Source organism: Ptychodera flava, chromosome 20, assembly GCF_041260155.1.
Source record: "Ptychodera flava strain L36383 chromosome 20, AS_Pfla_20210202, whole genome shotgun sequence".
NCBI lineage: Eukaryota > Metazoa > Hemichordata > Enteropneusta > Ptychoderidae > Ptychodera > Ptychodera flava.
The window spans coordinates 11,192,333-11,214,310 of NC_091947.1; the positions used below are offsets into that span (position 1 = coordinate 11,192,333).

At 38.4% G+C, this 21,978-nt stretch overlaps 1 protein-coding gene across 5 annotated transcripts in view; it reads left to right on the top strand.

Annotated features, from left to right (window-relative positions):
- The window catches only part of LOC139120020 (alpha-adducin-like), a 53,061-nt gene that overhangs the window by 18,762 nt on the left and 12,321 nt on the right, over positions 1-21,978 (top strand). For 3 of the 5 annotated variants that reach the window (XM_070684028.1, XM_070684024.1, XM_070684026.1), the window contains exons 2-10: positions 10,658-10,917; positions 14,971-15,079; positions 15,582-15,733; positions 16,839-17,069; positions 18,042-18,185; positions 18,717-18,815; positions 19,769-19,939; positions 20,344-20,616; positions 21,857-21,967. In XM_070684028.1, the coding sequence (XP_070540129.1) occupies positions 10,678-10,917; positions 14,971-15,079; positions 15,582-15,733; positions 16,839-17,069; positions 18,042-18,185; positions 18,717-18,815; positions 19,769-19,939; positions 20,344-20,616; positions 21,857-21,967 (1,530 nt within the window). In that variant the 5' untranslated portion in view covers positions 10,658-10,677. Of the gene's footprint in view, positions 1-193; positions 723-10,657; positions 10,918-14,970; positions 15,080-15,581; positions 15,734-16,838; positions 17,070-18,041; positions 18,186-18,716; positions 18,816-19,768; positions 19,940-20,343; positions 20,617-21,856; positions 21,968-21,978 lie in introns of those variants that run through there. The other 2 variants (XM_070684029.1, XM_070684025.1) reach the window with 2 other exon arrangements.

Below are 21,978 nucleotides of genomic sequence, written 5' to 3' on the forward strand. Positions count from 1 at the left end.
CATGTCATTTGAAATTCAAAAGCATATTAATTTTGCAGGGTATGGTTTGGATTAAGCTCCTAATCAGCACGATAGGGTGATGAATTGTATGATTCCAGCAGTGTATTCACGATTGTGCCGGTTGCATCTGTGTTATGCTGGCCTTGTTAGTCGGACAGACCAGCTTAAAATATGTATTCACGTCAGGTCAGTCAGTGTGTACTGTGCTACGTGCAGCAGCAAGTGCGGGGCCCCAGACAGCACAATCCATTTTGGATAGGTTTTCTCCACCATTAAGCACCAGGTTGGAAGTCATTTTTCACAGTTTGAACGGCAGCGAGATGTCTGGCGGAAAATATTAATAGCCCAGTCAGATAAAGTATTATAGATGCCCTTTGTGCGATACAGATGGAAATTTATGCATTTGGACACATTACGCGCTGGGTTGTGTTTGCCCTGCTGTACAGTGAAATGTTTACATTTGTGAGTGCATGTCGACATGACGTTGAACTGAAACGGGGTAGTTTGGCTGTTGAAGGTGCTTTGGAACTACATGTGGTTTGCTTGCTGTGGTTCCTAACATCAAATAATCTGTCTCAAAAGTAGTGAATTGCTTTAAAAGAGTGTCCCTCAAACAGTGTGCTGTCAACCCCTATAAAGGTTGATGAAGTAGTCGGTGGTTTGATCTTTCACCCTAGAATTTGGCTGAGCGGTAAGGCTTGTGCCATTGCAGGGGAACAAAGGTAAGAATTACAAAGTCAAGTTTATCAGAGAATAATCTAGACATCTGTTGTCACTCCAGGCAGAACTTGTATCATTTATAAGCCTTTTTTTTTCCAGTATTGACCGGCTGCTGCTGTCTCTCTGTGTCGAACATGGGGAGTGGCATGTAGTCGCTTATGTTGATGTGTGCTTTTTTTTTTCTCACAGACCGCTACCTAACACACCACACAAGGGTGTGTTCTGTTGGCTGATTAGCCTAATTCATCAAACACGGCCATTGTGGTGTACTTGTCAGACCCTTGGTTTTGAAACAATTTGAATTTTACGTTCCACAGGGTGCAGATAATAGCCACTGAGTGTCTGGCTGAAGCGCTACTAATTAGTATGCATGTAGAACAGTCAGACACGAACGCTTTTCAGGGGCCTCCATTTTTCCCCTTCATAAATGTATATGGAAGGTAATACAACAGAGTTAAAACAGGTCACTGCCCGTGGATTACTGTTTGAAAACGGTGAAGAATTACGCCATCCTGGAAACGGTTCCAAGGTAATTTTTATTGGAAACATTCGACCTTGGAAAGCTGGATAGCATTACATGACATCACGGTGACCTGGGAGGTCACCATGGGTGTTTCTCTTCGTATTGTAGACTATTAGTATATTTCAGTGATAAAAAGGAGGGGAGGACGGTTACTCGGGGAAACTTAAATGCTGATGTCGAGAGATTTTTTCTGGTAATAGGAAGGAAGATTTTTACATTTGAGAGTGATAGTGTTGGTTAATGACAGTTTACTCAATGCAGCCTCGCTAATATGAGAGTCAGGATTGCATATGCTTCTGAATGTAGAAATATATTTCTAACATAAATAATTCAAGAGAAACTGGTGTGAATGAAATTGAGATAGGAACTCATTTTTGTATTTCCTGGATGTTCATCTGTTTAAACCTGTCCGAAATGCAGTATGAATCTCTGAGTCAAAGAGAGCATAAATAATATTAAACAGAGATCTCCTTAGAATTGATGCAGCATAATTACAATGAGTCATGTTTGGAGTATGATTGTATTTGCTTGACAGTCATGAAGTGTTGAAAGTTGTTATTTCAGGAAAGGGTAACAGCCACGAACCGTTGACTCAGCGAGCTGTGGACTATCTTTCCTGTTGCCATGCACTGTTTGGTATCAGCAGACTCCCACAGCGCGGTTGAAAACAAGAGGTTGAGGATGATATGTACACTGTTTTATCAGTGACCCGATGTTGCTGTTTTTAGGTTTTTCCTCTCACTGATCGCTTAAAAGGGAATCTTATTCTGATAGTGGTTTTAATGTTGAAGCACATCTCTACCTTTTACTTAGAGGGCTCCATCAGTGTTAAATTTTGAGTTTCAGAAAAGTGGATAGAACGTTTATTTGAAACAAACCAACTGGCAGGCTTATTCATGTATGCATCAAGTCATCATCAAATCTGTGGCACACTGTTGAAATCAAAAACCTCAAAACTAGTGTCGGATTCCATGCAGCGAAAATCAAAATAGATACTTTTCTTTCAATCAGTTTCCTAAAATTTTTCCCAACATTCAGTGTAAAGCGACAGGAATCAGTATGTGCAATCCAAAAACTTTTTTCCCCATCACAGTAAGAACTCAACACCTACATGCATACATCTTGTGTTGAGATTACTGTTGTCTGTTAAAGTTAGAAATTGAAGTATTTCAAATTTTTAACATGTGTGCATTACTTGAGATAGGCTCACTGGCTGGGAAACGAAACCCTATCGGGCATTTTACCTTGGTTGTGTTATTGCTTCAGTGTTGTGTTTCATATTTTGTGTTCATGATTGGAAGTACAGCATTCTTATTGGTGGAATGTGGTGAAGGTTCAGTTTCATCATCTTCTAGTTCATTGCCACGTTGTGACAGCTGTGAGAATCCCTCTTCAGCAGAATGTTTATGGTTGCGCAAAATTATGGAGGTGACGTCTGAACAAGACTGTAAAAAAACGTCCATTGAAGTGGAAGTCTATTGAATGTGTTTATTTGCTGTCTTGTGGAAATCTGTACTTATCCTGTAATCTCTGTCTGTTTAGTGCGTCAGATGGCTAGTTGTAATGGATGGGTAGTTTTGTGGCCATTTATTTAACGTGGAGAAAGGAAGCACACGTACTTGCATGAAACTGGGGGATTTCACTGCGTTAAAATAACAGGTGGGTGCAGGCCAAACATGTGATTGTTGTAAGGGATGGGTCAAAGTTGAAAGGTAAATACCGATACTTACAGGAGGTGGGTGGTAATTAATCATCCGTCTTCAGTATTGTTGTTTGTCAAAGTTATAAACATGTATTGCTGATGTTCTCATGAACTTGTCTGTAGAACACCCAATGTACATATGTAGGTGTGTTTTGGGCATTCCGTGGGATTCAGTTTTGTTACTGAGATAACTCTTTCACGTGTTCGTTTTTGTGTGTGTTCTCAAAGCAAGGGTCTTGATTGCCCATCAGTGTTGACAGCATGACGTCTTCGGATTTTTTAAGCTACATTGTGGATGACAACTTGCTGGCTGTTTAAGTCCATGATTGTGGTGATTATACCCCAGGATGGATGGGTACGGAATTATACCCTGGGACGTGTGGATATATGCCATTATCATTTGATGCATCAATTATCGCACCACAAACAAATGAAATTAGGCATAATTTATGTGCTGTACAGGGCGTTGATAAGCAGTCGACCGCTGATCTGGTATCACGCTGTAAGTACAAGCCAAAAAAGGGGCGCCATTTCCATCATGGTTTAAGATCATGTACTGTAGGTGGGATCTTGATGGATGGGAAGCGGTAATGGCTCCACCAGTGTGATGGGAGTTTGTCTTCAGTAAGCCATGCATGGTGGTTGGCAATTTGTGACCTGGGGTATTTATGGCATGTGACCACTCTTGCATGTAGTGTGGTTTGTGAAAAAAATACCCATACCAGATAAAATAGTTCAGTTAATTCTGCATGACCAATCGAAATACATCACATCATAGAAACAGGCTTGGTAACTAAGTTATGCTTTCTAATTTTATGTTCTATATCTTTGGTTGCTTGTAGAGTGAAAGTTGAACCTGTGATTTTAGTTTTGGTTTCGGGGTTTCATCAACATGTTGACCTATTGTCCAAGTGTTTATGCATTTTCCCAGTGAGTGTGGCACGTGTGTACATTTTGCGTGCAATAGAGGATTAAGTTCTCAAAACGTTTTGAAAAAAAGTCTGGCTAGTGGAGATCACAGGCAGAGGAAATACTGATAATTTTTTTGCACAGCAGTTCAATCCTATTTGATGGTTCACTAATTCCACTCTTCTTTCAAGTTTTGGCAACAATTGGAAATGTTCTGTATGCTAAAGACATGAGAGCGGTCTAGAAATACAAGTGCTTTTGGCAGAATAAAAGTTATATTAGCTGCTTGAATATGTACAACTGGGCAGACAAGTAGAATGGAGAGTAACTATTAAATATATCTAGAATTTCACTGGCAAAGAATAGCCAGGCTTTGCTTCATTGCATTTTGAGATGAGTCTCTATGCATGTAAATTCTATTGGACGGGTATTATAAAGGACAGTTCACGGGTCATTGGCATCTCCTGTGATAGTCACTACAGTCTTGTCAGAATGTCGTTTGAGTTCTCAGTTTGTAAACCTTTTCAAAGTCACCAGTACAGCATCACAGAATCATACATTGTTGGAGTCCGATAAAGCTTGGTTCTTACACAATGATGGTTACTGTGTGACTTGTATTCCATTTTTTTTGCGCTTGACATGATGATCACTAAAGCCAAAGAACAGGGCTATTGGTGCACAAGTGAATTTGTTTTGGCTGAGCAATATACATGTAGGCATTTCCTTGAAGGTTAACAAGTTGTAATACAACTTGTTGTGGCAAGCCATTGGATGTACACATATGACTTGCAAGTCAGATACATAAACAGGAAATGTACTGCCACGCTTGAGAAAACAAAACAGAAAATTAATAAAGTCAGCATTGATAAATGATTCTTGTGTAGCACAAAGGACACCACCTATAGTACAATTTGCAAATAACCTCTGACCCCAATGGTTTTACTCCGGAATAAAAAGGACGCGCAGTGTGCTACACACTCAGTATGCCCAAGGGATCACGTGATCACAGTACAAACAGGCACACACGTGCTAGCTAACGCGAACAGAAATACACGCATATCTATGCGCGTCTATGCACGTGGCTTTTTTTGTACCATGGTCGATCGATTTCCAGGTGTAGTCTATTTGCAACGTTTGCAAAGCATCCCCTTCCAAGACAACAGCTTAACAAGATTTGGATATTTTTTGGAACCCATGTACTGGTACAACTAGTTGTATTCGCGCATTTGACCACTTGTTTTCTTTCACAGATTTCTTCAATGTTGTTCCTACATTTGCGCTGAAAAACCAAAACAAATAAAACATTAACTGATGAAGAGGTGTGCAAGGACATTTAAGATGTGATGCAGTTATCTGTCCTGTGAACTGTGAACATTCAGTTCCACGGCAGGTGACACCTTCCTGCTAAAATTGAATATGTTTTATCTAATGTCAGGTGATCGCATTATCAAATGAATGTCTATCAGAAGTCTGTCATAATACCTTGAATTAGTGTGTACAGGCAGTAATTTCGGGTTGTTTAATATTTATAAAGGGTGACCCTCGATTTAAAGTTCAGACTTAGAATCAGTGAGGATTATAATGTTTCCCATGCAATGAGATGTGACAAGAATACACAATATGACCTTGTCGCCATATCGTAGAAAGCCTTCCCTCTTTGAGCTCGCTGTGTGATTTTTCAGAGTCAAGGAGTAAGCTGAGTACATTTGAAATTCACTAACTTTCCTGCTTATTATAGATTTCCTGTCTCTCTACCATCTTATTGCTTTAACCTTTCCGCTTCGATGAGTCAGCATTTGTGCGTCAGTATTGAAAAGGGTTTGATTGCACGACAGTGACGACAAGTTGCTAAATGAAGGGGTCAAACAAAAGGTTAAATTTTGCATCTTAAACAGGCAGCGTGCAAACATCAGAAATCCTCGTGTAGAATTTAAAATTGTCTCATGTAGCTCTGTCAGGAGTGGCATGTAGCTAAGTTGAATCATAAAAAATGTACTTTTTTCAGAAAAAGATATTCCGGTATTCAAAATATCCCGTTGATTTCCGCATAGTGCTGTAAAGAATTGTTCAGGGTTTCCCGCCTCCTGATGGCAAATTTCCATATGGTTTTGTTAGTGACACAATATGTGTATCTGCTGAACTCACCTTATGTCATCAAAAGTGTTTTTGTGAAAAGTTCAAACTGAGGACGCTTCAGCACTGTCTAATGTCACGCGAGGTCATTGGCCGGCCAATCAAGTCCTTCAAACCAAGGTTAGACATTTCATGATTCCTAGACATATTAAGTAATTTAAGAACGATATCTTAGCAGCAGTTTATGTTTTTCTCTTCAATTCAAACCACAGTAAAAGATTTCAATTCAGACATCAGATTTGCGTCATCAGATAGCGCCGTAAAGTTTCCACGATTCGAATAAGTCTCCGCTTTACCGTGATTAATGCTATGCTAGTTGTATGAAATTCCCATCTGTTGACAGTTCATACAGCTCTGCAACAATTTGCCTGGAACTAATCAGGCACAACTGGGCTTCCTATGACGGATTAATACCGCTACACATACGCTTCTGCAATTCAATGAAATTCAGACAGACAAATGTCAAATTGATCGACTGCTTAAAAATTCAGTCTTTAATAACCAAGACCAACAGGAAAAAAGTCTCTCTAAATAGCATGACAGCCTTCCAGCATATCTGTGGAAAAAAAGCGAATGATGATAATTGGAAATTGAGTGTACATTATTCAAGAGCTTGGCAGACTTAGCTCGAGGCTCAAAATTCGTCTGTGGTGATGTCACAGACAAGTGGGCCTGGGAGTTCCACAGACTGCTTTATACCCCCTCTATTTGCATCATGTGGTTGTACAAACTGTACTTGTGTTTGTAAGAATTACTCTTGCAATAGGCACCACTTGTGGTAAGGTCTATCAAGACAAAACACAGAAGAGAGATCGTGATATCATAGCCGTAGAAGTTAAGTACATCCTAGACTACATAATATTCTGTACTGTTAAATTATAGTGAGACCGGGGATTTTTCGAATTCTGTGACACTGAAACAAATGTTTACCATGTACATATTTAAAATATATATTATATCACAGATACCTGTACACTACACAGTAGCTGCACGAGGATATACAATTATGACTTTTACCCAAATATCATCTCCATGATCACATTATACCATAAACTTGTATATTTAATGTGTATAATGTAGGGATTAAGTTAAGGTTACAGTGAATTTTTGCATTTTCATTTCTCATTGAAATGAAATAATTATATGGCTTAATTTCCATGCAGTAAGTAATATATTAACATTCTCAAGAGAGGGGAGAGTACAGTGAACTTTCAAAGTAATTGAGAAAATTATCATATTAATGAAAAAGTGTGATGGACAATTGGAAATATTGCTGCCCAAGTATCCAAAGAAATTTCCAATTAGTTACTGGAAAGTGTGTTTCAAATTCAATATGTTTGCAGTGATGTTTTCCGGCTGTACAGACTCTGCACAGCTGATGTGTTTGTCGATACTGGCTGAGTACCTGTGGATTTTTATTAGAATTCAACGGGAGGTCTGACAGTATTGTCAGGCACAGACTACCGGTACTTCAATTTGTTTCAACAGAGTCTAGCTTTAGTTAAAAGGAATATTCATGGACAAGAGTGTGTGCTGAGTAACATATAACATTCACAGAGTATCAAGATTTGAAAAAAAAACGATGCTATCACCTGTGGGCATTCACAGAATCAACAAGGCTGGTTTGCGCTACGTCTCTGATGCGTTCCACGGGCACGTACTCACGCATACATTCACATTGTACCAGTACTGTCTTGGGGCAAGACTATTCCAGCTGTTATATCAAACTGTACCACTCTCAAACATACATTGCCAGTCAAAATAGACGCCAACTTATGGCAGTAAATTGCATGAGGCTATCTGTACCCAGCAGTTTCCTGCAGAGGTGCATAAACAAACCATTAAAATATGAATATTGCTCAGCGTAGGGTCAGAAGGGTGTTCTGTAGTCTACATAAAAGTACATTTTACGCAAATTGTCTGGAAAATATACAAACTCCCCTTAAAATAGAAATAAAACAACATACTTACATTAACTCCAATGATTGTAATTTTCGACTGCCTGATGTTTGTGCAAGATTGACTTGAACGTGTTGCAGTGTTTAAATTTTGCTGATCTCAAATGTCAAAATCTTTGAATTACCACTTTTTACAGAAAACCCTTGATGTTGTGTTGTCATAATATATCCAAGCCTTGGCAATGTGACCTCGGCACAAGATCAGCTCATGGACAGAGGTTGCAAACAGAAATCATTCTATGTCTTTGTACAATTGTCTCACCTGAATATTGCAGCGTGAATCCATGGCCAATTATTAAAAGGTGGTTAACCTCTGACCGTGCCCGCATACATTTTTCAGCCTTGACTATAAATGCATGCCCAAGGTTAATAACACAAAGCAATAGATGTCCTTTATGTTGCCCGCAGCATGTATCAAGAGCTGAATGACAATGAAAGCAGTTCTTTGTGGATTCCATACCCAATCAACTGTCCATGAAGAAAATAAACACAAAGGCCTAACTGTTGAGGACTGTCTGACCTGGCCGTTTGACCCTTGTTGAATGTGCAAATTACTTGAGCGTCTGTGAATGCTGTGTTTGTTTGGCGTGAGCTGTTCATCCACTGTAAGAATTGTGACTGGAAATATAGACCTAAACAACATAATAAAGCCGCCACTTGTCTGCCTTATTTTCTCTGTGATACCGGACAGCTGATTCTGTTCAATTCTGTAGGTTTCAAGGCAAAAGTGCATACCACCGACCTTTGAGAATATAATCTTGATTTAAATTACAGAAAATTATTTACAATTTCATTCAGAATTCCAATCCTTCCAGTTGCTATTGGATTCGGTCAGAGGTACTCTTAATACATGACATCTGTACAGTTAAAGGTATTTTCAAGTAATAGTGTAAAACATTTAGTGAAATAATGTGTGCCTATACGTGTACAGTGCATGTCTATTATATTGCAAGTGAAGTGATATTTCGCTGACCTCTGACCTGTGAGTGGTGACTCAGACCAGCATTTGTAATACATGGATTATTAAAATGAAACAAGTCATGAATAATCCTGTTATGAATAATCCATGCTCCGTAATTTGCAAAGTGCATATGAGTGGAACTGGGTGATTTTCTGATCAGGATCTCAACTGATGCAATTCTCTGTGCTCACAAATGTCAAGTTTGTATGAACAGTTTCATAATAGTCTACGCTGTAAAGATATCCGATCATTGTTATTATTGTTCCAAATAATTTTGATAGCAGTATTTGGGTCCACGATTAATTCCACAAAGTGATAGCTAAGCCTTCCTTGTTAAATATTTCATAATATCCATGCATATTTTTATATTGTTGATAATGGTTCCCAGCGGTTCGTGCATGTGTTATCATGTTCATGTGAGTCTGCCAATAAACATTTCTGATTTTCAGTATAAACAAAAATAGCCACTTTCAGAAAAATTTGCATAATAAGATTAAAACGTAATGGTGATCAACAGCGGTAGCTGTCGGGGCATTCATGAAATGGACAGGAAAGCTATTGTCTTTGCTGACGTCGCAATGAAAAAATGAGTGTCATATTTTCAGAGTGTCATATGTCATGTTGGTGTGGGAGCGTACATGACACAATACGCTCTTGACCACTGGTGTATTTATATATCATGTCTGCATAGTGATCCCACTGTACCAGGCATTGTTTTAAGTCAGAAATGGGAAAATAGTACATTCCACCGTGTTCTGACTTGTCAGCTTCGGAAGAATTGGGTCAGCCCAGTGGTACAATTTGATGCATTGTGTAATAAATGTTAGTGTTGAATACATCATAGTATCTGCAAGGGAAGGCTTTGTTTTTGTATATTTCAATTGAAAGTGTGCATTCACTGCCCTAGGCATTGTTACAGGTGTCTGTCATGTATTCAAATGAGCACACGCCAATACCAGTGTAATGGATACGAATTTCTATTTTTGATACACAAGGTATGAACTAGAATGCTTTTGTTCTGCAGATATATTTTCGATCCAGGCATGGAATACCAGCATATGAGTCATTCCTCTACGTTGCTCACATATGTTTTGATGCTATGCCAATGTTTAGACTGGCTGTGTATAACTAGAACCCTCAGGGAGGTGAATCTTCATGCATCTCTGTATCTGTTAGGCATTTCGTGGGACCTGTGGTTTCTTTGCGTTGTATTTATGGAAATATTCAATAATTAAACCACCTGCAATATGGAGTGAATGCGCACATGAATAAAACACTACCATTCAAGATGTTTTATAGTTCGAGGCCATTCTGCAGTGAACATGTGGCGTACTGTAAAAATAATGCTGATGTTTTATGCAACCATTAATTAAAATGGAAATTCTGCTCTGCATATAATATTATCATTATTGAATCCTGCTGATTTGGATCATCAGAAAAAATATTTCCAATTGCTGAAAGTGCAGTTTCTAAAAAACAGAAAATTTGACAAATTGACTCATTAAAGGATTTGTGAAAAAAAACACTTTTTGTGCATGGCTAAGTATTAAGATTACTGGAAAATCCAAGATTTAGATAAAAGTCATATTTGCTAAGCTCCCTGTCCGAAGAAGAGCTTTAGAATTTTTTTCACAAATCTTTGGAAAAAGTGCTTGGAATACAAGATGTGGAACAGAGTGTCGTCACTGTTCCATATCTTTTACAAGTTAAATTCTAACATTACAGATGGGCGCTTTCTGCTTTCTCTCCAGGGCTGCCCTAAGTCTCCAAAATGGCAGATATACCAAACGACGTAGACGCCAAGGTGAACGACAACAAGGACCATGACTCAAAAGAGAAGTACATAGACACAGTGAATACGGAGGACCCGGACTACCAGCGGGAGCTAATCAGACCGGCAGTCATCAAAGAAGACATGAAGGAGATGGAGAGGAGGAAACGTGTGTCGCTGATCCTAAATAGTCAAGCCTTTAGGGAAGAGCTAGAACAAATTGTTGAAAGTCAAATCAAGGTGTGTGTTGTTTGTGTTTTGTCACATCTAGTCAAGCCGTAGTAGTATTACTTTTCGTCAAGGATGTGTAGAAGTTGTGTGAAACCTGTCAGTTTTGTAACTTTTTTATTGGTTTCCTGCAGAAGCTAGTATCCATAGCGTACCTGTCTTTGGACTGTTCAACTCGAAAACCATGGCAACCTGATGCAGTATAACTGGAGAATTTACATGCGTTTCTTTTCCATAGCACATATGCATCAAAACACTCCATCAACAGCATATCTCACTGAGATCAGGGAGGATGCCACTCGCTGAAGGGTTTTACAACTTGCTTGATATTTACAGATATTTACAGCTTTGTCCCGCATCACAGTATGACATTTAATAGCAAATTTATCATGTCATACCATTTTGATCCAGTTAAGCCCACTTGTTTCCATAGAAAAATTTTTTCAAAATATAAGTACTGCATGTGCATACCTCAATTGTGTTTACCATTTCTCCAATCCAGCACTTTCACTGTTTCTATCATTGATTTGATGCTCCATCACCAAGCTGCTGTTCGACATGTGAAGTTCAAGCAAGAGGGATGCTAGGCTCATACCAAAAGAGGACAAAAAGAACTTGTATTTATGAAGGGAAGATAAGACCAACTTTGCCATAACTGAGCCAGAAATTCTGTCAAAATATTGCTGTAATTTTAACCCTTTAAGCGCTGTAATTTTTCCAGCCAAAATTTTAGCCAAAATTTTAGTGCAACATTTTACCAATTTTTATGAATTTTTCTGTAATTTTATTGATAATTTTGGACCAAATGGACATTTTATTTCATGCGCTACGTTTTTTTCTCAAAATTTTGGCAAAAATCTGGGAAAAAATTGGCTGGGGTTTATTTTATAAAGGGGACAAAAATAGACTTTGGCGCTCAAAGGGTTAACTGTACTTGGTGAGAGTCAAACAATGTGAGTGTCCAGATCTAAACAATAACATTTATACAGTGTATATGGTCGATCAAAGAAGATATAGCAATGTATCTTACAGTGAAAAAGCAACAGTAGAGTGTGGTAAAGCAGTTTACATGCTGATTTGCAAAACAGCAATTCCATTAATCCAATTTTTTCTTACAGGCAGTAAATTTCGCATGCAATCAACCCACTGTAGTTGGAACATGCTTTCCCAAACATTCACTGCTAAGTTTCTGTGGTAATGCCGCTCACCAAAGCTTCGGCTGACCTAAGGTCGTTTCAGCTCAGGCGAAGTAGTAGTAGTTTCTTGCACCACAATGGTTGACTTATGTCTATCCTTTCAATATAAACGTGTGTGCTGCCAACAATGTGCAAAAAAAATAAATAAATATAAAAGTTTAACATTTAGAAGTTGGTTACGGACATGGTATAGATCGGAAAGGCAAGTAGTGAATGAGTTTGCATTGGCAGCCTTATTATTTGACAAACCATTCCTAGAATTATTGGAATGTCACCTTATATTAAAAACACATTTGTATTATGATTTGTATAATTTTGTTTATTTTATTCTATCTTTTTTTTCACTCATGCTTTGGTTTTGCTATTGCGCTTGGAGCAGAAGTCTTTGGTAAATTTGTGTCCTTTACTTTGTCATCGATTATCTTTCATTTCACGTAATTTTGTATTTTATGCATGGTATTGATTAAGGTATTAGTGTATTTTGTCGGGTGCCATCAAAGTGCTAATCGTCACCGCGAGTTGTGCCTAGCAATATAATGTACCACCCCTGAGTGTCTACCCTTTTTGCTTCATGCTTAAAAGGAGTGCAGCGCAAAGAGTTGCTGTTATCTTGCACCGGTGTTCATCCCATGTCATCCATGTGTTTTGCCTTTGATGTTTCTGCCTCGCAAGCCTCCCGTCCACCCTGGCTATTTTACCGTCCCATTTGGCAAATTTGCTATCAGCATCAGCATTTGAAACATGAAGAGGACATACAGATACCAAAATAAACCGAGACTCCCAGCTCATTTTAAAGCCTGTTGCCTAATTACAAGCATTCACAAAATACACCAAGTTTCAGGTTGGTGAAAAGGAATCACCATTCTGAACAGACACAAAGAATATCCTATCTGACATTCTTCATATTAGCATATTATGTTCATCACTAGCAGTCATTTTACCCTCAGCGTGATAGGGTGGACTTCGACACGACAAAATATATTCAATTGTCAATAACTTTCCAAAAGTTTCATCAAACAGCAGAGGTATCATGGGTAATGGAATTCAAAGGCAATTCACATGTGGACACTCTGTGAATGAAATTGCTGTTTATAAGCGTTCACTATATGGGTTTTCATGTGGGAGTATTTTCTCTTTTGCATTGCCTCAAAATCAGCAAATACGCGGCACAAGCAGTCTACAACCTAACACACAACAAGCAAGGCCCAGAAATCAATATTTTATTGGAAACTGAATGCATTTGGTGATTTAAACGCAATGGCATGAAAGTCTGTGAATTAAAAATACTTAGAATGCAGAGATGCGTGATGGCTATATCCTTCAAATATTTCCTTCCTCTCAAGCATTGGGATGAGTAAGGATAGAAAATGGAGAAAGTATGATTGACATTGAAGATCGGCAGTTAAAGTGGATATGTAAATTATTGGAAGTCAGCTATCTCAAGCTTAATCCACTCTTCCTTTTCCACAGTTCTTTATTTCACACTTTAATTTCCCAAACTCTCTTTATCATCATTTCTCGTCTTCTTCTCTGATGTTACTAGGAATTCATTCAGAAGGATAAAGATTCTAGACAATACACGAAACTTTGCCAGTGTGATGTAATTATGAGTCAGACACTTGACCTTCCATAACTCGGAAAATAACCCAGACTGACACCCTACAACGACAGTTCAGTTTCCAGTTTCATAAAGCTCTTTCAGTTTTTATCTGCACATGCAAACTAGCAATATCTTCATAGCCTATCTCTCAATATTCAGTCTCTATACTCTATATTACTTTTACTTTTAATGGAATTGTTGACCTAGTTGAGGTAGTATATGTAAATATATTCAGAGAAAGGACTGCATGCAGCCAGGATGAAGTGAATGTGTAAGACTTGATACATTTGAGGCAATGCAACGAGAGATATTCCCAGATTATTTGATGGTTTTTCTCATTATGATAATATCACTGTTTTCTTGTACATTGTTTAATTTTTGTTTTTCACAGGTTTGTCAGTCAAAATTGTAGATATCAGATGTAGTTCTGCCAAGTCAGTGGATCAAAATTTACAATCGATAAGATGTTGAAATTATACATTGAAGTCAAATTCATCAGATGCTTATCATGATTTTGGTGGCACACACCCACCTTGAGCATTTCTCTGATCACATCAGTGATCTAACTTAATGGCAAAAGAAAAAAGATAATTTTGACTTTGGTGAAAATTTAGGGTCCAAGGACATCAGACACATCTGGTATCGTGTATCCTCACAGTTTATGTGTTTTCATAGTTAAAAACTATGCTCATATCTGATGGTATATCGTGATTTGTGATTTCATGGAATTCCTTTGCTAGATTCTTCAGGGAGCGGTCCTATTCTACAAACTTTCCTACGTAGATATCAAAGTTTTCATACTGGTTATGCATCCTATGCTTAATTTCCTTGATTCATTTATGCAGAGTGTTTTAATGAGCATTATTTGCATATATGCAAATCAAATGATAATTAGCCATTGTGAATGGGAAATATTCATTGGTCATTTGTTCATGTCATTAAGAAATATATAGCATTTTAAGTTAATGTTCATTTTCAAGTTTATGACAAATAAAAAAGTAACATTCATAATTTGTCATCGATGAGAGAAATTGAATTCCTTGCATCGTTAGAAAATTTCAGTCAAGAATTTAACCTTGAAGAGAATTGAAATTGTTTGTAAGATATTCATGCAATTCACTCAAATGTGGATGATTTATGTATCATCAGATTTGTTTTGTACTGTGACATCAGCATTAAAGAAAGAAATACGGTAAATGTGGTTGTTTTGAACAATTTTTGATTTATATATAGCTAATGTGCACCTTTATTCAACTTTCATCTCATCAGACTGGCCCGCACCCTGCAAGCTTGATAGCCTTACAGCAGATCTCAGAACTTTTGTTACCACAGTCAAGATTTAACCAAACCTCTTCAGCAGGTCCTGCTCTAGGCAGAGGTGAGATATATACTTCATTAATGAAATTCAATGCACTCCTGTTTTATTCTCTGGAAATTTGTTTTGATCCTAAAAAATATGTTTCTTGTTATGTGAAAAATGTGTGCAACCGTTATTGTAGAACTTCAAAACAAGGCCAAATTTGGCCACAACTTGATCTGATATCCCTTGCTTTTCCTGACTTATTCCGATCAACTATGCGGCAGACAACCTCTGATGCACAATAGAAATCACTTGACTCCCTCTGCTGATCATGAAATTGCCTGAATTTCATATCTGAATTCACTACTTTACAATGTAACACATCATGCACATTGGAATGGTTACCAGATACTTTGGTCACCCTGAAAAATACTTTTCAATATGAAAGTAAGCCCAGCGTGTTTAATGATTCTGAGGCTCAAATATGTGACAACTCTCACTCCCTCTCTGGACCACGAATAATATGATATTTTTGATATCATCTCTTTGTTGACTAATGAATGTTTTTCTTCACACTCAGGATATTCAGCTGTCACTCCAATAGCCGACATTCGAGGTTTAGACTCACAAAACTACACCAAAGGAGAGAAAATTGTACGCTGTAAATTAGCATCCCTTTACAGGGTTCTGGATATTCACGGGTGGACCCATTCCATCTACAACCATGTGTCTGTAAGTAGATGTCGCTATCAGGCTGTCTTCTTTCACTCGCCATCGATATTTTTTCTTTCTCACTCCACAGAATGTGACATAAGGTAACATTCAAAAGTTGCTGCAAATTCTTTCTACACCTAGTATAACTTCAGTCTATTCTTAACATAGTCCTTTGACCAACATGTACCACGTGAACAATACCTCCATAAGTCTAGCATCACAAAGCTTGTTTAAATCTCACTCACATAATATTTCTGTCACAAGAAAACCTTGTTTATAATAGGGTTGATGAAAAATCGTTTTCAGAGCCACTAGCACATGGCCTATTACTGGCAGCCAATAAAAAAAATCTCAAGCCCAGAATCAGTTTCCATTTATAGCCCACAGGTACTAGGTCAACATTTCAGTCATCAGCTGAATTATACATTTCTCCGTTCAGCTTGTGGAACTAAACCTAGTCAATACGGTGAAAACTATCAGCCCATATGAGCTCAAGTTCATGATTTTTCTCACCCCTGCCTTTTCACATTTTCACTGACTTCTAAAGAAACACCCATATGTCCAAAAAGCCTATTGCAAAGGTCAGAACAACAGGCCTTTTCCAGAATATTTGCCATGCTGAATGCTTTAGCGGCGACGTTAACCCCATCAGATGACCCGTATGACCTTTTGACCCTACAGAGATCATGGAGTATAGATTACATGTAATGTATCACCGCTGTCTGACATTACACACCTTAACACCATGTGAAAACTTTGCCACATTAAATAGCATTTTGCTCAATTTTAGCAGGTCAAAAATACAGGCTGGTGCATTGCACCATGGGTGACCTACCGACAAAATTTTGTACTGGGTGGAAATTGGGTATTATAGGTTGCTGTCCAATTTTTGAAACACAATATTATTTGGTTTCTGTCAACTGTAATTTTGCTGGACTTAGTACGATTATGTTTTTGAATGCATAGTTTAGAAATTTAATTTCAAATTTTATTCATCCTCAATACTAAACCACACAACCACACAACATATTTAGTTTGACCACTGCAAATCAAAGGCTGTAGCTGCCCTTGAGCTCCCAGTACCTGCCACTGAATTTTTAACCCTATTCATGTATTTCTACAGGTGCGTATTTCACATGAAGCAGACCACTTCCTTGTCAATCCGTTTGGATTACTGTACCATGAAATCTCAGCCTCCAGTCTCATCAAAATTGACATGCAAGGTAACACAGTGGACCCGGGAACCACCAACTACCCAGCCAACAAGTCTGGCTGGAGCCTACATGCTGCGATTCACTCCACCAGACCAGCCATCAAGTGCATCATTGAACTTCATACACCTGCAGCTGCTGCTGTAAGTACTAACATCCCCTTGTTCACTTTCAAGATTTCTTCATGCCTGTGAACACAGAGACATCAGAAGTCTTGAACTTGAACTTCTGAAAAAGACGACATTCTATTTATGTTACTGATTTCTGGCTGAAAGATAATACTGTTTTGACATTTAGAGAGGTGTAAGTTTGTGTCAACTAGACTGATGCTGCCTGCCTTGTAACCCATTGCCACACACCTTTCGTAGGAGGAACTCTTTCCTATGGTGTTGTCCAAAATACACAAGCCAAGTTGTTCCTGTTTGTAATAATTCAGAACAGTCTTTTGATTCCTATAATGAAGTTAAGGGACTGGTTTGTAAAATTCTGCAGCACTATGCTTCTATCTCATTTGTATTCCCAGCAACCATCACCTGTCTGTACAGATAACGAAAATTACAATTGCTTTTCACACAGAGGCAGAGTGATTTGCAATGCAAGGAATAAAGTTGTATATGTCACAGTAACAGCGCCCTCACAGGCAGTGTATCACACTAAGAGTCAGAAGTTGGCCTTAGCTGACAAAATACACAGTATTTACACCCGGTATCAATGTAAAGTGAAGAAAATGAATCAATATAATAACCGCTTCCCTTGCAACTGTACATGACAAAAAAACTCTAAAAATTAATAGAAATATCTCCAAAAATGAGCTGGTTTGCTTTTTTTCAAAATGGTATAGAATGGATTGCTCACTTTTAATGACAGTTCATATATTCTGCTGTCTCTTTTTAATTTTAAATTCTGTTCATCAGTAATTGTTGAAATATAATACTGCTAAATGGAATGTTACTGTCAGTGACTGCTGTTGAAGTTAATATACTTTAATCAGAAACTGGTGTGTGACTTGATTCTGAAATGACTCTTTACTCCTATTTTGTCTGACCACTTCCAGACTCTTCATTAAAACAAAGATTTCAACGTTAATATTTTATCTCCATTGCTTCTCGCTGCAGGTTTCATGTATGAAGTGTGGATTACTGAGATGCTGTGATGAGGCTTGTGTTCTAGGTGACATATCCTACCATGATTTCACGGGAATGATCGTCGATAAAAATGACAGAGATTCCATCACCAGAGCCCTTGGTCCCAACAATAAGGTGAGAATTTTGGAATTATGCAGATGTGTGTTTTGGTCAGAGTTCCTGTGAAAATAATTTCATACAAGCATTCAATCATTGATCATCTGTACTAGAAACTACAGTGTCCAAATTGTGGCTTTTGGTGTGTAAGATCCGGAGATAATGTCAAATTTTGAAAAAAAAAGCCATCTTCATCCTGTATTACTTCCATGAATAACACAAAACAATAGTGTTGAAAATTCTGGAAATAAACCACATTACATTAAAAGTTAAGATATACAAAATATGTAACAGAATTTGTTCCATAATGATAAAACCACAGAATCATTTCCTTTGCCAAAATATTTTAGGTGAATCAGTCATGACAAAACCTATACACATACCGGTACTGCTGTGGAGAGATTCTGAAATGTCAGTGGAGTTATTTTGCAGAATTTTACATGTTCTCATGATAAAACAAAAATTTCCACGACAGAATAAAATCTGAATATCCTCTGGAGCAGAAGTTTGCAAAGATTGATCACTTTGTACTTTTTTCACGATTTCTAGGTCCTGGTACAACGTAACCATGGCATTCTTGTCTGTGGGGAGACCATAGAGGAAGCCTACTACTTGGCACTCAATGCAATGACTGCCTGCGAGACACAGGTAAGGGGTCTAAAATACGTAACCCTTTGCACCCTGACCCCTGGTGCTCTGTGACGTCATCGGGCATTTATGTCCGAGCCGGGTAAGGGGTCTAAAATACGTCACTGGCTTTGATGGGTGAAACAATGGGTGTAAGGATTCTTGAGACGTGCAACTACTAGGTCATGAACAGCTTCACCGGATGTGCTTACAGCTCCATTAGCTGTAACTTTTGTTACATTTTTGAGAATTTTTTTGTCTGTGTGAAATACTATTCCTCGTTTCACTCCCAAGAGAATATCGACATGCCTTGTGTTCAACATGTCAATCAATACAGCCTGTGTGTTTGTGATGTCCAGTGTTGTTGTTTAAAACTGAAATCTAGTCCGGACTAGAATTCATTCATCAACAATAACACCGCACACTGTACACAAGGCATTGGGATGCACTGTTAATTAAACCTTTCCTTTGCCATTACCATGGTTCACAAATATGTTTACACGAAGTAAGCTCCAATCACAAAATGAGAGTCCAATATTCCCCTTTCAATACTTAGATTCCATTGGTTGATCATCATCTGTTTTTTTAAAACTTCACTTTTAGACTTGAATGTGTTCAGTATAGGCATTGGTAAATGAACATTGTTACTTTGCTGCACATCCATTCACATCAACAGTATTGGTCTCCTCAGAATTCTCATAGATTGATTTACTCCTGCTGTTTGATGAATGCATACTTTGCATCGTTGCCGGAGAATTCATTTCAGAAGCTTCAAAAACAGGAAGCTATTTATTTCTCTCAGTAACTACCAGCATATGTGTGAAAAATCCCTTTCAGCAGCTCAGCGACATCTGAATAGTTCCTTTAGGGACAACTTCAGTACGTTCCAGCATTCTTTCTATTACTTGTGCTTAAGGCAATAAAGCGTATAATTTGCGTCTTTCACAGTTGCACCATTTCATGTTGTGTTGCAGATCAAATTGCTGACCTGCAGTAATATTGACGATTTGATCCTCGTTGATGAAGCCATGAGCAAGAAAGCTAAAGAAATTGCCTCAATAGGCATACCCAAGAGTGACGACAAACGTAAATGGAGGATCGGTGAACTTGAATTTGAAGCCATGATGAGGTGGTTGGATAATATGGTGAGCAGGAACACACAAGTCATGTATTAAGATGACATTTCACTTGCTTCACCCTTTAACATTCTGAATAATAAATCTTATTGGTCTTTGTAATCACTGTATATTTGAGGATGTATCGGACGTACGCTAAGGCAGGTACTTTTCTTAAACATTGTTAATAGCATTCTAAAAGTAAGTGTATATAGGGTCATAAAGTAATCAAAACAAATGCAATAATTGTACGGCTGTCAGTAATTGAAATACTGGTTGTACTGTAGCCTTACTGTCAAGTGACCTAGCTTGTTTGAATACTGCCCTCAAGTGTTAATAAAAGGTAATGTGTCAAACAGGCTGCCATTTTTTGATAGATATACTTGTTTATGCATGAGGTTTCTGAAAGTACAATTCCACTTTCTCATTCACAGGGCCACAGGACAGGCTACATCTACCACCAACCTCTGATCAAGGTAGAAGATAAGAAAAAATTCAGCGATGTCACGATTCCCCCTGCATCGACCTCGTTCACATACGTCCACGAAGGAGACGTAGAAAGCAGTAAGTATGAACCACCCATGAAGATGGCGCAGAGAAGGGCTGCCGGCGAGAAAACAAAATGGCTGACCACCCCAAATACATACACTAAAGTTGAAGTTACCATCAATGAAGGCGACGAAGGAAGTCCCAAAACAAAGACTAAGGTATGACAAATGATTTCTCACGTACACAGTTTTTTACATGTAAAGAGTCAGGGTTTTCTCTCGACTGCGCGATTGCGCAAATTGTGCATTTTGAGCCTTTTTCTGCCCTTTAAAAGTGATGACTGCGCGAAAATCGCGCACAAAACACAGCACGCAAATACGTCCGTATGATGGTGACCCAAGCGCACAGTGTAGTGACCTGTAAATTTGCCGTTATTTCTATTCAGAATATTCCCCCGGAAAAGACAACATATCGCCTGTCATTCAATTTTGGCGACGTGTATAACGTGGAATGTACGCATCGAAAAGAAAACCAAAACACAGAAAAGGACATAGTTGTGCTTCAGTCTCCATGGATACCAGTGCCATTATATGTTCATGTTTTGATAGGATATGTTGTTTAATGTCATTAGTAAGCATTAAAAAATACTGCCCCCCTCAAATGTCAAGTTTGCCCCCTAATTTTGAGGAATGGGGCAGAAATTGCCCGCTTCAGTGAACATGCAGAGAAAACACTGAAGAGTTGCCAAGAGGTAGATGCACTTCTTTTAATGCTTGATATTCTTAAACTACAGTTCCACAGCCCTGTCAACATGTGTGACTTAAGCCATGGTTTGACAGACAACATTTGGTGTATATTTCACAGGGGCTACAAGGATGAGCAAAGCCAGTAGTGTATCGGAACATCCAATTTCTTGCTCAGACTGTATACTTGCCATTCCTTTTGTTCAATACTCTGGGATAGCAAATACTGATGCACTTGTGTTGTAATAAATGTATGTAGGACTAGCAAACTAGGCTATAGGACTAGCAAACTAGACTCTGTGACTAGCAAACTAGATTTGGGGACTAGCAAACTAGATTTGGGGACTAGCAAACTAGACTGGGGCACCAGCAAACCAGACTGCAGGACTAGTAAACTAGACCCTTAGGGATAGCAAGCTGATCAGCAGGCTGAAATTAGACTGCAGAAATGGCAACCATGCTGCAAGACCAAGAAAATAGACTGCTAACAGCTAAACTTACATTGACACCAGTTGTTGGACCCCCAAACTCTTAACCCTTTCACCACCATGGTTTATCCCAAATCCATTGTTTTCTATGGTAAAGTTGGACCTGTATACAGGGAACTGGGGGTGAAACTCTTAAGTAATTTGCTCCTTCCTCAGCTAGCAAGATTCTGTAGGTCAGGATTACAATCATACTAACCTAGTTTACATATATGTGTTGATTTTAATAGTGGGTCACCAAGGAGGAAGCCACCGAAGGTGAAACTATGAAGATACAAGATCCACAACAATTTGCTAAACAAGGAGAAGATCCCAAAGAATTCAAGAAGAGACAGAAGGAGGTAGGTAATCA